The following is a 15,883-nucleotide window of genomic DNA, read 5'->3' on the forward strand; positions in this document are numbered from 1 at the left end:
TTCTGTTTTAATACGAGCATTCCCTGTGATTCTAATCGATGTCGACGCGCGTCCTCACTATGCACCAAAATCGAAAATTCAGGGGCTCACCGCTTTTGTTTAAAATTGAAACACAAGTCCTTCCTACCTAATGTTAGCTCGTTTGCCATGCCACAGTAAGGACACTAAGAGCGAACCACATGCAATTACACGCTTAGTTCACGAAACGTCAGAAATACCGCTACACAGCGAAAGTTGTTCCGTTATTTAACTGTTCGATAATTCTAACGCTAGCAATCTAAAAAGCACACGATAATACGGCATCGCGGAGGCGAGAGCGGGGTATCCACGTTCAGGTGAAATATCGTCCTGAAATACATCCTGAAAGTGACGAACACGTTCCAACGCATTTTTTATCCCAGTGATAAAGAACTCTGATGGTAGAGGACTTGTTGGAATATCACCACCAGTAGATATTATTTCACAACACTGTAGCATTACCACCCTCAGCAATAACGTGAGAAAGACTTTCAAGAGGAACAGCAGAAACTGCGCTTTAAAAGAAGGATTCGATCGCTTTGAACCTGGTTTTCCTTCTGCTTTCTTTCCATTTTCCAGTTTGCAGGAGTAGTGCTTGGTCTCGCAGATTTTCATTTAATTGAATACGAACCTGATTCACAAAACGTTTCCAACTTTTCGTTCGACACATATAACCTCATCTCAAAATTTCTCGCAATTTTTCGAGACATCCCATCTTGTTGGCCCTCTCGTTGCCATCTTTGGTCTATAAAAAGAATAATACGCATCTCATATTCAACTTAAATACCACGAGAATTAACGTGAAATCTATGGGAAGCATTACAATCATAAAATGCTTAAGTTCAGATCAATATATCCAATTTCATTCTCCTCAGACGCATAAATTAGGTATATAATATTTACCTATGAACACAATTCGCTTCTTTTGTATAATTGCCCGAGCGAAATACTTTAGCGGTATTTTTCTGGCGGCATTTATAAAACCTAGGAGAAATATTAGGATAAAATAAATATTGGAGGTCTGACTCAGACGTAGGAATGAGCAGAATTATTTTTCAACAAGTGGAATATTGCTGTTTGACAAAGTATTTTTAACGCATGTTTCGTAAAACTTCGTGTTGAATTTAATACTATATGGTATAATTATATTAAAATTCAAACACGTGATTTTAAGACTGGGGCGAGTTTCTTGTGCGCGGAGAGTTTTTTGTGAAATGAGAAATACACTGGCGGTCAAAAAGAACTGCTCAAAACAAGTTAAAGTGCTCTCAAATGAACGTAACTGTCCCTCTAACAATATATACGAGTAAATATAGACTAGATTACATGCTAAACTATATGAAATATCAATATTTTGTTGACCCTTCTTTGGCCTTATAATTCATAACGGCCTTACACCGGCGTGGCATACTTTCTGTTAAGGTGGTACTCTTCACGGTCAAAAGAAATTCATCCTATGGACAGTCTTTACAGCAACCCATAAATCATGGACGCTTTATGAATGAATTCCTTTCTTGCACTATCCCCTTGACATTGTCCCGCAGATTTTCAGTAGGGTTAAGGTATTTTAAAATAAATATGAAGTTACGCGCGTAACGTTGCGCTTTCGACAAAGTGACGATCCTGTGAGCACCTAAAGGCGATTCTCCATTACCGTCCGCTTCACCCACGCGGGCGAAGCGGCCTTTGAAATCCTGCCTATGCGACCGTGACCGGCCTGAAAAACAAAGCGCCTTAAGTAAATTTGCGAGGTTTCACTGAAAATTCAAAGATCTAGAGCGATTTAACATGCATGCATTTGCATTCCCGGACATAATTAAAATCTCCGGGCGGAATTAGTACCCTCGCCCGGTGCTTCGCATCGGCTCGGGGACAAAAATATACACAAGAAACTAAATCTATGTGGGAACGGACTTCCCACAACATTTTTTTAAATTCTTTAATTTACCCCCTAATTTGTTATTTCAAAAGAAATATTGTAATGCAAACTCATAAATGAGACGTGGGTGTGCACAGCCAATGATAAAAATACAAATTTCATTGCAATCTATTTTGAACCTGCTGAGGTTTCAATCTATATTTTTGAAGAAAGAGGGCGTTCATAAACGTCTATATTTGTTATTCACAAAATCTTTTTTAATTAACTATACGTCGCAGAATTTGCGGCGATACACCGCCTTCACGTCAGCTAAAGAATCTTAACCACGCTATCTTTAATCAGAAATCGAGTAATAATCATGACGAAGATACCTCTATTTTTTCTTCTATGTGGCAGTATAATATCAATCGCTGTAGTCCATGTAGCTGTGGCGACAGATGAATGTTTCACAAATTCAGACTGCAAGAGAAGTTTTCGGGAATTTCTTGTTGTTTGTTGTAAAGGAATTTCCCAGTTGAGCGATAGAAAATGTCGTCCTTATGACTGTATTGGTCAGCATTGTATCACAGACGGTGATTGTGGTGGAAGAGGCGAATGCTGCAAAGATAAAAAATGTGTCGACCACACTCTTTGCGAGAGTTGCAATTCGGACTCTTTCTGCGCTTCTTCAGAATACTGCTGTAAGGGGCAGAATCCTAATGTATGTCGGAGGAACTGTCTCACTGAGACATGTCGTGACGATGGAGATTGTGCCGGTCCAGGAGAATATTGTTGTAGTGGAATCCGTACATGCCAGAGAAGTTGTGTGGGGGAGAAATGTTCTAATGATCGTGAGTGCGGATCCGCGCATTATTGTGATATTTCAATCAAGAGGTGTACTAGTAATAAACCCAAGACCCTCGTGACTCCATCTGAATCAACGAATTTGCATGATGTAAATATTTATATTGAAATACTGTTAACTTTGGTTTCCGTTCATTTTCATACTATTACTATGTGAGGCGGTCACAAATACTTTAGTTATGCAAACAAACAAATATATAACACACAATAACCACGATCGACACACATAAGGCATATCCTTTTCAGTTAAAAGAAACCATAAAAGATAGAAAGTAGAACAAAAATATTGAATGAACCATATATCTCAAAACCTTAGAACAGTCTAAATTAACCTTTATGCACATAGGTAACCCACATTTTTTTTTTACCAGTTCTAAGGATTTATCCTGTAAGAAGCTACTATACTGTCAAACTGAGTTCGTGGACTTTACAAATATGTTTAACTGTAACTATAAACAATTTGTGTAGGCACATTCCATTCATTGTTTACGCTATTAGCGAAATAAATTTATAAATCTATTTGCCTAGAATCTATTTTTATAGTTTAAACCCCTTCGTAATGAATGGTAGAAGAAGAAGTTGTCTTCGCTGCTGTCATTCATGCCTAAACGTTTGACTTTTGTTTTATACAAAACTAGTATGATAAAACTCAGTGGTACCAGCTCTTTGGTTAATATTTGCTGCCTCGCGTTAGCATGGCTCTTGCGCGTTAGCTGATCTTGTACTCGCGCCAGTCCGTTTGCCCGAGCTATGTATAGTCGACATCAGGGGCCGGTTGTATGAAAACCGGATAGCGCTATCCACCGGATAGTGATTTTTTCAACCGTTCTAAAAATGCTCGAAAAACGATAAAATTTCATTTTTGGAACCAGCAATTATTAAAGGGGATACTCGATTTAGGAATACTAAGATTTAATCAAAGTTATAGCAAACAACGGGCGATTTTAAAGCGATTGAAAAAACCACTATCCGGTGGATAGCGCTATCCGGCTTTCATACAACCAGCCCCAGGGGCCGGTTGTATCAAGCCCGTTTAGCTTAAACGGTAGATAAGTTCAAAATAGAAAGAAAGTCTGCCGTTTTATTCAACAAGCGAACTGAATATTTTTAACCTTAATACAAAGATACTGTTTACAACTACATATTCAGTGCATAATATTCAAGTTGACTCATTCAAGAGAGATGTAAGAGTGTTATTTAATTTTGACTTATCCACCGTTTAAGCTAAACGGGCTTCATACAACCGGCCCCTGGATTTTTGGATGTCGAGATGTCCAAGTTTATGACGTTTTGTGACGTATAATTGCGGCGTCAAGGAAGCTTTAAAATTCCATACGTTAGATTATCCACAGAAGCAGCTGAACTCTCCGACTACTTGGAGAACATGATGCTCGTAATGAGCTATAGCACTTTCTATACCACGAGGCTGTGTGAACTTTATGGACTTGATAATAGTTTCTTAACTGGTGAATCTGGTAATAAATACACAAAGTCCGCAGTGGTCGCAAAACGTACAACATCTTTTAAAATCATTGATGGGGATGATGGGAATGATGGGAATAATAGTTGAGCAATATCGTGCCCGCATTGGAGCATAATTATGATGTCGCTGACCCAAGTAAAACAATCTGTGCTTATTTTAGCCAGGACGATACAAAAAAATTTAGACAAAATGCTGGTAAACAATGTCTAGCTATGACCTTGACTGCAATAGTGTATGATAATTTTACAAATGTTAATGTATGGGATTTAGCATTATTGAATGACATACTGTGTGCTGGAAATAACCCTTTTCACTGTTTGTCAAGAGTTCTTGACAGGTTTTATTTTGATCGACCAATTCCAAGCTGATTGGCTGACACACTTTAATCGATAATTACGTTTCACATACCTTTTGATCTTGGAGCCTTCTTCTCATTCGTAAATTGCGCAAGTGATTGGCTCATGCTTCATGAGAGCCAGGTTTTTAAACCAAATAACTTAATTAGCCAAGGGTATATTGAGACCGTCAAAAATGCTTATTACAAATATTCAACTTTCTCTGTATGTATATATATACATATTTATTTCACATATCAGACAAATCACTGTAATATTTATTTTACAAATTAGACAAATTGTCCATTTCTGAATGATATATGAACGTCGTATAGACATACTGAACATAACATTGTAAATACTCTGGATAAATTTCTACTTTAGTGTAAATTTCTACTGTAATTATAATTCATACCGCCCTGTCTTCAAGGCAGCACTTCTAGTAACTTCTAGTTCTACTGTTTATTGCTGTCATTAGTGTCGATGAAGTTCAACAAATTTGGCAACTAAGTCAAAGTTAGAGTTCAGTAATAAAAATGCTTTTAAATTTTGTTAATAATTTTTATTAATAAAACTTTATGAAATTACGATCGAATGCAAATGAACTTAAACAGTTCCGTCGACGTCTGAAACGGGCCTAATGCCGGTTTTCCACTAGCGATACTTTTCGCGCGAAGCGACTTTATTCCTTTGTATTTGAGCAATTTGTTCCAGATGGTTGCATTTGAGAGCTCTGGAACAAAATTAAAATGTGGATTCGCGCGAAAAATATCGCTAGTGGAAAACCGGCTTAAGTGCATGTGTTTTAGTATGCTTAAAACGCCATTATAAAGACATGATCAAACGTTTAAGGTTGATTTGCGAGACTGACTGCATTTTAATTTATTGTTGACATTGTTAGCGTCGTATCGACATTAATATAATACTCAGCGTGTTATAATAAAAAAAATCGCTTCTATATAGATGTGCTCCATTTATTACAGTTTTATTCTGCGGGGTAAAGGCCAATCACAAGTTTATTCTTGACAACACTTCATGTAATTTAGAATCGAATTATTGCTGTCCCAGATGCACATTGATAAAGCCGGTTTTCCACTAGCGATATTTTTCGCGCGAAGCGACTTTATTCTTTTGTATTTGAGCAATTTGTTCCAGATGGTTGCAGTTGAGAGCTTTGAAACAAAGTAAAATGTCGCTTCGCGCGAAAATAAACGCTAGTGGAAAACCGGCTTAAAGATAAAATCTAACGAAAGCGTAAATGTAAGCACAAGCGCGCAAAGGATTATTTTATACATGATTCCTTATACAGTACTGTCCAGAAATAACCTAACCGATTTTCTTTGAAAAATCGCGTCCTATTATACAATTAGCACCAGAATTGCATCAAGCAAGTCTCGAAATGTATGGATAACAGATGAATTGAAGAACGATGAATTGAAGACTGTATTTACAGTACTGTCCAGAAATATCCTAACAAAAACCGCGGTTAACCGGAACTGAAAATTATCAGCGAAAATAAGATTTTTGAGTCCTCTGAATTGTACTGACTTTTTAATTGAAGACATTTTAGCATATAACAGATATGAAAATGAATAATGCACGTTGGCTAATAAATAATTTAAAGTGCAATTAGTCTGAGAAATACACCTTTTAATGATTTTTTTTTACACAAACTCACTAATAAGAGATTTATACATTTGTCAACCAACCCCAAGCAGTGGTATTAGAGTGCACTGAAAACGTCGCCCTGCATCACACCGGTTTAATTCAACCTATTTTGAAGAAAGAGCAAAGAAGGCTTATATAAATGCGTTTATATTAATTATTGTTGTTCACAAAACCAGGCTCTTTGTTTAAGTAATTCTATGCGGCTGAATGCTCAGCGGTGTATCGCGTCGGCTAAAAATCTTAACCACGCAATTTTTACTCAGAAATCAAGTAGAAACCATGACGAAAATACCTCTGATTTTATTTCTATGTAGCAGCATAATATCAATCACAGTAGTCCATATAGCTGTGGCGAAAGATGAATGTTACACGAATTCTGATTGTGAAAGCGACTATCAAGAATTTTCTGCCTTTTGTTGTAAAGGACTTTCCCGGCCCAGCGAGAGAACATGTCGTCCCTACGACTGTATTGGTCGGTATTGTATTACAGATGGTGATTGCGGTGGAAAAGGCGAATGTTGCAAAGATAATAAATGTGTCAATCACACTCGTTGCGAGAGCTGCATTTCAGATATTTTCTGCGCGACGTCGGAATACTGCTGTAAGGGGCCGAATCCTAGTGTTTGTAGGAGAAACTGTCTCACTGAAGTATGCCATGACGATAGAGATTGTGCCGGTCCTGGAGAATATTGTTGTAGAGGTATCCGTATGTGTCGGAGAAGTTGCGTGGGGGAAATATGCGCTTACGATCAAGAGTGTGGGCCGACCGCTGAATATTGTGATCTTTCAATCAATAAATGCACTAATAATCAACCCACGACCACAAGCACGCAAACATCTAAATCTAAATCAACGAGTGCTGTAAATATTTATATTGAATTACTGGTAATTCTGGTTTCCTTTTATTTCGATATTATTGCTTTGTGAGACAGTAATTGAACCCTTATTTATAGCTAGCTATACACGTAAAGGATTTATGTTGCAAAATGCAACTCTTGTTTTAATTTAATAATTAATTGGGTTAAATACGGTTAATACAGCTATAGCTACTCTGTTTTTGGTATCAGTATAATTGGAGCTTTTTATCCAAAATGTAATAAATTTAGGAATGCTTTAGAAATAAGATTAACTGTTGTTCAATTATTTTCTTAAATTCCGGCTAAAATGGTTGCGATTCTATATAAAACAAAATCAATACCTTTTTTGTCAATACGTTTCCACTGCAACGTTAAACAGTTAATTTGTTAGTATATTAGGAATAAACTTTTTGAAATCAAAGTATTTTTCTCAAAATGCTATGCTAAAATTTTTGTGTTTATTGACTGTGAAAACAATGAATTTCTAAAGAAATGAATTATTAAATAATAATTTGAATTTGCGTAGCGGGACTAAATTGCCAGGCTGCCTACGCTATGCAAGTAGATACTTCTTCTTGAAAGAGACTAAGTAATATTTTTAATAATTTTGTTTTGTGGAAACTTAATTGGGTGAGAAAATGTTCCGATTTGCGAAAAAAATAATATCGTATTTTATCACCGCACAAATACTTTGTTATTTTTAATAAATTTTCTTCGTCACCGGCCACAAACAATAAATCTGTCGACTGTCGGCAACATACGGGAACCAGGTTTATTTATCAATGCCACGGCCTGCATGCAGGTGTGATGCTGTCTTGTACCAATCTGCCTCGTCACGATAAATAAAGTTACTCTTTATACAAGCGATTTGTCTGTGTCTGTCATATGAAGGGCTTTCTCGAACGATCAGTTGCTGAATAACAGAGAATTTTTTCGTCTTTATTTCAACAGCGGGAGATGTTGACTGTACTTGTGTTTATATTCTTATGTTGGAACGTAGTATTAAGGAAAGAAATCGGTTTAGTCGAAGCTGAGCAAGAATGTAGCTCAAACAAGGATTGCGTGGAAAATTTGGCAATTAATCTCGTTTGCTGTAAAGGGAATGTTCGTGGTTCGAAAAGAAAGTGTACGCCGTACAGCTGTCATGGTCTCTATTGTTTTACTGATGGTGATTGTGCGAGAAGTGAATGCTGTTTGGATAACAGTTGTCGTGATTCCAATCGTTGCCCGCGATGTGCTTCAAGTTCTGATTGTGTTTTATCCGAGTATTGTTGTAAGCGGGGTATCTACCCCAACGTATGTCGGAGGAATTGTGTCACTGAGATGTGCACCAAAAATTCGGATTGCGGAGGTCCAAATGAATATTGCGCATTAGATAGGAACTGTGAAAAAGAAAAAAAGGAAAATGGGGAACCCCTTCCCCTTTCTAATAGGGAAATCGCACTCATTGTAATCATGATTCTATTATTATTATTATTATTATTATTGCTGGGCTTTTATTTTTGGAAACGGAGGTCTCGTAATGGCAATCATTCACGACCAATGCATCCAACAAACGCAGCGAGGCAAGCTTCAGCTGTAAGCAACTTAGGGATCTATGAAGATATAGAACACTTTCAGTCACGAGCAATGCCTCCCCCAAGCCCACCACCACGAGTACGGGTGGACCAAACTTCAGCTGTAACAAGCAACTTAAGGACCGGTGAAGGTGCAAGCTACATTCACTCGCCAGAATTGTATGATAACAAGCAGGAACGAACAAGGCAGCCTCTAGCTATAAAACCACCACAACAAGTACGAGGGTCTGAAACTGCTGCTGAAAATTGCGATTCAGAGTGTGATGAAAATGGTTATGTTGACTTGAGGTTCATAAATAGCCCCGAACAAGAAACTAACATTCACTGGATTTAGGGACGGGTCAATGGACAACTCTTTAATTGGACTAAATTTTTCATCGACATAGGGAAATTCACGCCGCTTTCGGACGAAAAGTAATGAAAATTTCCGTACGCACTATGCGAACTCCTCTTTCTTACTGTGCAGATATTAATTCATATCTAACGCATTACGCCATGTTCACAATTTTGTTTCTTTTGGTCTTGTCCACATTCAGAAAGAACTAGCGTACAGTTTTAGATGTAACTGATTATTATATAATCCCCGAGCCGGTGCGGAGCACCGTGCGAGGGTACTAATTCCGCTCGGATATTTACACCCACGAATGGAAATGCGAAATCAAAGTCGTCCGCCATTATGCAATGGACCTCACGCCATGGCCGGACTTCTACGCTCGTTTTAAACGACAGCCAATCAGCTTTCTATTTTCAATTTAAAAATATGACCAAGGTATAGGCTGGGTGTCCCCAGCATAGGTTTTGAAATATATTTGCCACAAACCCAAAAAACATTCACGTTTTTTACATGCATATAGGAAACATTTGAATGCTAAAAATATCGTATAAATGTAGTAAAATTATTCAAGTTTAATGTGTTGTACTTTTTTTTTCTTATTTGCCTTATTTTTATGAAATATTTGCGGTTTTGTGAAGGTGTTTGAGTTAACCGCCGTGCGTTTTTAGCTTATTTGGCGTGAGAGTTGCCTACCTTGTCATAATATAAGACTGTTCAGACAACATGAGCGTCGCGCGAGGTCAGCGACATCAGCTCTGAGTTCTGGGCCGCCTATGCCATAACAGGTCATGTGGAGTACTTACTACAATTACTTACTACTCAACCTATTTAGACGACTAACGTCACGTGCCAATTTGATGTTTGCCTGCCTTCCAAAAACCCTCCCATTATATACTAGAAATACATGCATGCAGCAACCCCTCGCCATTTTAAAGTGCTACTGCAACGAAATTTTCGACCCCATTTTTATTAGCCTAAACAAATATTCTAAACAAATATTCTATTTTAGAAACAATTTGATGTATATATGACTTTTGTGTGTTAAGTAGAAGTTGACTAATTTTGCCCTCAAACCGGAGGGCAAATGCGAACTTTTATAGCCGCTATGTTTGCTGATGTGACGTCATAACGAGTACCGATGTTTCCAAGCTTATGGTGATTCGTGCGCTACCCAGACATAACTTTCTACGCTAATATTATGAAATAACTCGTGCAAATTTTTCGGAAACAAAGACAGTACGGAAACAAAGACGGTCGTCAAGGTGAACAGAAATCACCTGTTTGCCTGCTGCATTACGTTGCAGTTTAAGTGAGTGTTAAACTTTTCTATAGCTAAACCTTCAAAACATCAAAACAGCACAAATAATTATAATAACCATACAAGCAATAAACGCCGAATGTTGTTTTTCGATTATTTATTTTATTCAATGATTTTAGCGACTATATAAGCTGCAAAGTGATTCACTAGTTTTATCAAAACTCTGAAGTGCACTTTTGAGAATTCTTTTTAAAGTTTAAGGGATGATGTAAAGCCTTAAACGGTCGGTTAGCTCCTTGTAAAACGACATACCAAGCTCGTACTTGTCAAAATAACAATGCATTCTTACTGACAATGAATAAGCAAAACTTAGACACCTACCACTTCAAAGATTATAAACTACGAGTCGTTCCTATTTCACCAACTGTTTCTGTGCTGTGATGATCTTTAAATCTTTCATTATTATTTCTATGGTTTGACTCCATGATTTCATTTTATATTTTTTTAAAAATAGTTTGCAAAATGACGGTTAAAATGCTGACGCTCTCGTGCATGCTCTCTTTTTGAGCCAATCAGCAAGTTGTAGACGACAGTTCTTTCTTCGTTCAAATTCGCGCATGCGCACAACTACCACGACCATTGAATGAACGTCCATGATATTTGGGCAACTTTGGATTCGCCTATGTTCTGTCAGAATACCCGGGTGTAATCCTAATCTCCGGGCGGGATTAGTACCCTCGCACGACACTTCGCGCCGGCTCGGGGATAAACATCCCGCAGATAAATCGGCTACGTTACGGCGAGAACGAAGTGCATAAATAGTTATTCTTCAACAAGCCCAGGTTTATTTAAGTCTATATCTACAGGGTGAGTAAAAAAAAAGTCCCCCCCTATTGAAATGAAGCCTTTGTTGATTTGAATGCATGATCAACGCAGTAGTGTGTAAATAGCATAGTTATTAGGTTGAGGCATTCAAATAAAGCGTCTTGCTTTCAATTGGGTTTATCATAATATTAAGGCAATCAGATTCTAACAAAGGCTTGATTTCAATAGAGGGGACTTTTTTCTGACTCACCCTGTAGATCTCCACCCACAGGTTTATCTTAATGACTGCTTGTTTGAATTACACTACCTTCTGTACCTTATATAATGGTCTGGTTCATTCTGTGATAGAAAGTTTTCACCGTATATGTAAATTGATGATGATAATGACATTTTCGGGCCTCCATTTGGTATAAGTGAAACTCACAGCTTCAACCAACTCAACGTATAAATAAGTAGTAAACGTTAAATTATTCGATGAACGGTGAAGCCGACAATAAATCAATATGAGGTTACAAATATACGATTATCGTCGAAAACGAGGCATAACTACTATTATATCACAATTACTAAATATGAACAACTTGACTTGACAAGACATAACAAGATGGCGGATAGTCACGTTCAAGATCGTACTGATGTTTGATTCAATAATCTCAATGAGTGTCTAGATTTTAACAATTTAAAGGAGTATATAGCGACCAAATGTGTTACCTATGATGGAGAAAGAGTAAAATGGCACAACAATTTTGACAAATTGCAAGAATTTATCAACATGGGAAATAGTCGTCTGCGGGTGGTCGTGCTAGAAGGTTTGACTCTTCCTCGTCTGAATTCCCAATCATATGGTACCTTACCCTAACCTCAAGTAGGAATGTCGGTACACGGGCGAAAGATTGTTTAATAAAACTTTGTACTGCCTCTACTTCGGGTAATATCGAAATTGAAGATCATCAAAGCATTAGTGCTAACCACTGAGCTATATAATAATTCCTGGAGGACCGCCTCCTAATGTGCCCAACTGGCCATGGTAATGACCACTGACCAACCGCGATCCAAGCCAAAAGACGTCCTTCACATAGAGATTTATATGAATAACACAGTGTTATTTATAATCTCTATGGTCCTTCACCCTCCGTTTTTTTGTAAAAATTCCCGCCTTGTTAAGTTTTTTCAAAGTGTTTATCACGTATTGAAACGTTAACCAAGGTTTTTGAAAAATTTTCATAAAAATGCCGCGTTTTTGTGCCGCTTTTGGATGCCATAACTTATTGTTAAAGGAAAATATTTCTTCACATCGGTAAGAAATTTTTAACCATATTTTTAGTGTTTTTTCGGACATTGTTTTATTATCTTGTCAGTTGAATTTGTCAGTTTTATAATTTTAACTGCGAAGCAGTGGGTAAGTGGTTGGTAAATACTAAACAGACCTCAGAGATATGATATCAGATCATGTCAGAGTAGCCAGACACTCAGACTAGTGTTTCAAGCGTTAGTAATGTCTTTCTAGGTAGTATCAAAAACTCTTGTTAGAAAAGTCTTAAAGACTGGTAGTATTTCTGTATATTTTGCATTTTTTGAACTGAGGAATGACAATTATTACATAAGTATGTGATTTCAATACATAGCTAGCCTAGATATTATTTGGTATAATTTTATTTTTATTATATGATTGATTTGAAGTTTGCTGGGTTGTGATACATCAATTAATTATATAACTTTCACTATTTTGTTGCATTAACTAAACTATTAATTAAAATATGTATTATTGTTATTTATGCAGTTTTCCAGACGTGAATATTTGCCATATGGATTGAAAATGTGAATAAGATTTCCCCAGTTAAGTTTGTACCTACAAAGGAAAGCCGATTATGTTCAGATCACTTTACTATGGAGATGAAACAGCAGACTGGAAAAAGAGTAATTTTGAAGCGAAATGCTATCCCAACTGTGTTCCAAAAATCTCAGGTTGATACCTATGCTAAAAATTTTACCACAATGTTTAGATATATCTATATGACAGTGATATGTTTTAACTGGTTTATAGTTTTGAATAGTACATGTCTCATGTAGATACCCATGCAAACTGTTCCCCGCCTATAAGAAAACTCTTTGAGGTATATATTGTTTTATAAAAATGTATGACAGGCACTTTATTTATTACATAATTTGGTTATATGTTTTGATGATGTCACATGCCTAATTAAAGCCTTCTGTATACATTATTGTTGATGATGATCTTTTAATTAATATCAATGAAATTATAGGAAATACACATTGGCAAGTCAGAGATGGAAGAGAAAAAAGGTTTGTAGTTACAAAGAGTAAAATCGGCAAATGAGGTCAGTGATGGAGCATTAGGTTTGCAGGTCACAAAAGTAATGAGTAACAAAGAAAGTGTAAGTATGAGGGATGGTGCTGGGGCAATAACAACTGAAGACAATGTAAGTACTGAAGGCAGTGTAAGTATGGCCGGAATACAACATAGCTCATGCAGACAGTTTAGGTATTGAGGGGGTCACTGAAGAAATTTCTAGTAGTAATGAAGGTGTAAGTATACTCGGAAGGAAAAGAAAACTTGAGGATGAAGTGATTTTGGACGAGGAGCACTGCTCTGAAAAAGGCTCATATTACTAGAACATCTGGAACAGCGAATCATGATCACACATATCACATCAGTAAATCTCGTTGTGGTTTGAAACAACAAGTCGATGATGTTGTCAGCAAATTGACAAAGTTGCAGAAGAGGTATAAAGTATCCAAACAAAAGACTCAGCGCCTGAAGCGAAAGGTTGTGACTCTGAGTTCAGTGGTAAGTGAGTTAAAAAAGAAAAGTCTTATAAACAGTGATTGTGCCTCAATCTTGGAAACAACCTTTTCCGGAGTTCCAAAGGAACTGATGAAAAGGTTGGTGTCGCAAAATAAAAATCCTGGCGCGTATCCACCCGAGCTAAGGTCATTTGCTCTGACCTTAAAGTTTTATTCAACGAAGGCATACAATTATGTTCTTCAAACTCAAGTTAGAAAATACCCTGTGGATATTTTCTGGTGAATGGGCTGACTGGTGAAGAGAAGGCCAACTTAACGAAAGAATGCATTCGGAAATTGCACGAAGTCGGGGTGAAGGTGATTTCTTTCGCATGCGACGGTCCATCGACCCACCAGGCGATGTTAAAGGAGCTTGGCGCAATTCTTACACCTGATAGCCTGCAGGCGTATTTTCCGCATATGTGTGACCCAAAGACCAAGATCTACGTGTTTCTGGATGCCTGCCACATGATCAAGTTGGTGCGAAACAACACAATGTCGGACTGGCAAGTTCTGAAGAATGAAGAAGGGCGCTCAGTTCGAGTGTTGCTGATGCTTTAGAATACTGCGAAGGTAAGCTGAAATTGCATTTCAGGGATGTGGTTCAACTGTGAAGTTTATTCGTGTTTTTGATCGCTTATTTGATGTTCTGAATTTCAGAAACCGGCTGGCGAAGAATTACAAAGCGCCAATCAGGAGATCGAATTATCAGTACACGAAGTAGTTTCTGGACCAGGCGAGTGAGTACATCCGAAATCTAAAGGGTCCTGATGGAAGGTCGATTTTCAAGTCGAAAAGAAAAACCGGATTTCTTGGTTTTCTTATTTGCATCAAAGCAGTTTTGGGATTGGTCGACGATCTGGTTATGCCTGATCTCCAAGTGATCTGACTCATCTTGTACAACTCCAAGTGATCTTGACTCATCTTGTACGTACCTTCTGACGTACAAGATGAGTCAAGATCACTTGGAGTTGTTCTTCGGTGCTGTGCGAGCATGCGGAGGATGGAATAACAATCCAACCACACGGCAGTTTGTAGCCGCGTACAAGCAACTGCAGATGAGGCACAATATTAAAGGAGGTCATAGAAACTGCGTTGCTCAAGATGACACTCGGATATTAGACTGCGTCAAAGATCAGTGTGAAATTGAACAAACGCCAACTGGGATCTCAGACGTAGCGATTGCAAGGTATGACCTGGAGTTGAGAGAGCCAGGTGCCGTCGATCATGACTATTGCGATGTGTCTAATTAATGCCATTGAACTGTCTGAGTACAAGGAGGCTGCAATATCCTATATTGCTGGATACGTCTCGAAGATGGTGACGAAAAAGATCCATTGCGCCCAATGTACAACGGTGCTGACGACGACGGAAGAGAACATACCGGTGTCCCAGGAAATTTGGCCCCTCCAAAATTTGCCCCCCCCCCGGGCCATATTTCCTAGGAAATTTGGTCCCCCTTTCGGAAATTTGGCCCCCTCGAAAACATATACTTTATTGCCATGAGTTCGAAAATCGCGAAGCTTCTTCTAAAAACAAGATCGTAAATGTTTGTTTGTATTCATAGTTAGTTTGCTTCATTTATTTCAAAAGCTTTTCATCTCGGCGAAGATCTAAGACGAATATTGTTAATGTGCACGTGGCTAACTCCTAGGATTATCATAACATTACTAGGGGCTTTAATCGAAAAATCAATAAATAAGTGGTAATTTCCTAAAACAACCTTTCCTATGTATGTATAACCGCTAAGCCTATAATTTATAAGGTCGCCAAATTAAGAATTTCTGGGGAGGACAAATCATGTATTGAACAGTTCGGAAATTTGGTCCCCCTCGATAACATAAATATATATATATATATATATATATATATATATATATATATATATATATATATATATATATATATAGATGAAATTAAGTCTTAAAATGAATTTATTTAGCTATCGCTACTCTGAGTTTCACGATTATCTCGATCTTCAGGCGATTAAATTCAGTTCGT

General features: G+C 37.5%; 1 protein-coding gene and 1 long non-coding RNA gene across 2 annotated transcripts; one reads left to right on the top strand and one right to left on the bottom strand.

Annotated features, from left to right (window-relative positions):
• On the bottom strand, nucleotides 1-2,570 carry LOC114520879. Its single transcript, XR_003686736.1, has 3 exons — nucleotides 2,269-2,570; nucleotides 922-1,002; nucleotides 1-763 (listed from the first exon to the last, which is right to left on the bottom strand). It is a non-coding gene; the product is annotated as an uncharacterized LOC114520879 (long non-coding RNA).
• A 12,262-nt stretch (nucleotides 2,571-14,832) lies between these two features.
• On the top strand, nucleotides 14,833-15,135 carry LOC114520792. Its single transcript, XM_028541124.1, has one exon. It carries the CDS (start codon nucleotides 14,833-14,835, stop codon nucleotides 15,133-15,135), a length of 303 nt encoding a protein of 100 aa, XP_028396925.1.
• The last annotated feature ends 748 nt before the right edge of the window (nucleotides 15,136-15,883 follow it).

The sequence above is a fragment of the Dendronephthya gigantea genome, unplaced genomic scaffold, assembly GCF_004324835.1.
Source record: "Dendronephthya gigantea isolate DGI-Jeju-01 unplaced genomic scaffold, DenGig_1.0 000018F, whole genome shotgun sequence".
Taxonomy (NCBI): Eukaryota; Metazoa; Cnidaria; class Anthozoa; order Malacalcyonacea; family Nephtheidae; genus Dendronephthya; species Dendronephthya gigantea.

Coding starts and splice junctions, on each gene's coding strand:
- LOC114520792 (XM_028541124.1), top strand. CDS start 14,833: ATGAGTCAAGATCACTTGGAGTTGTTCTTCGGTGCTGTGCGAGCATGC.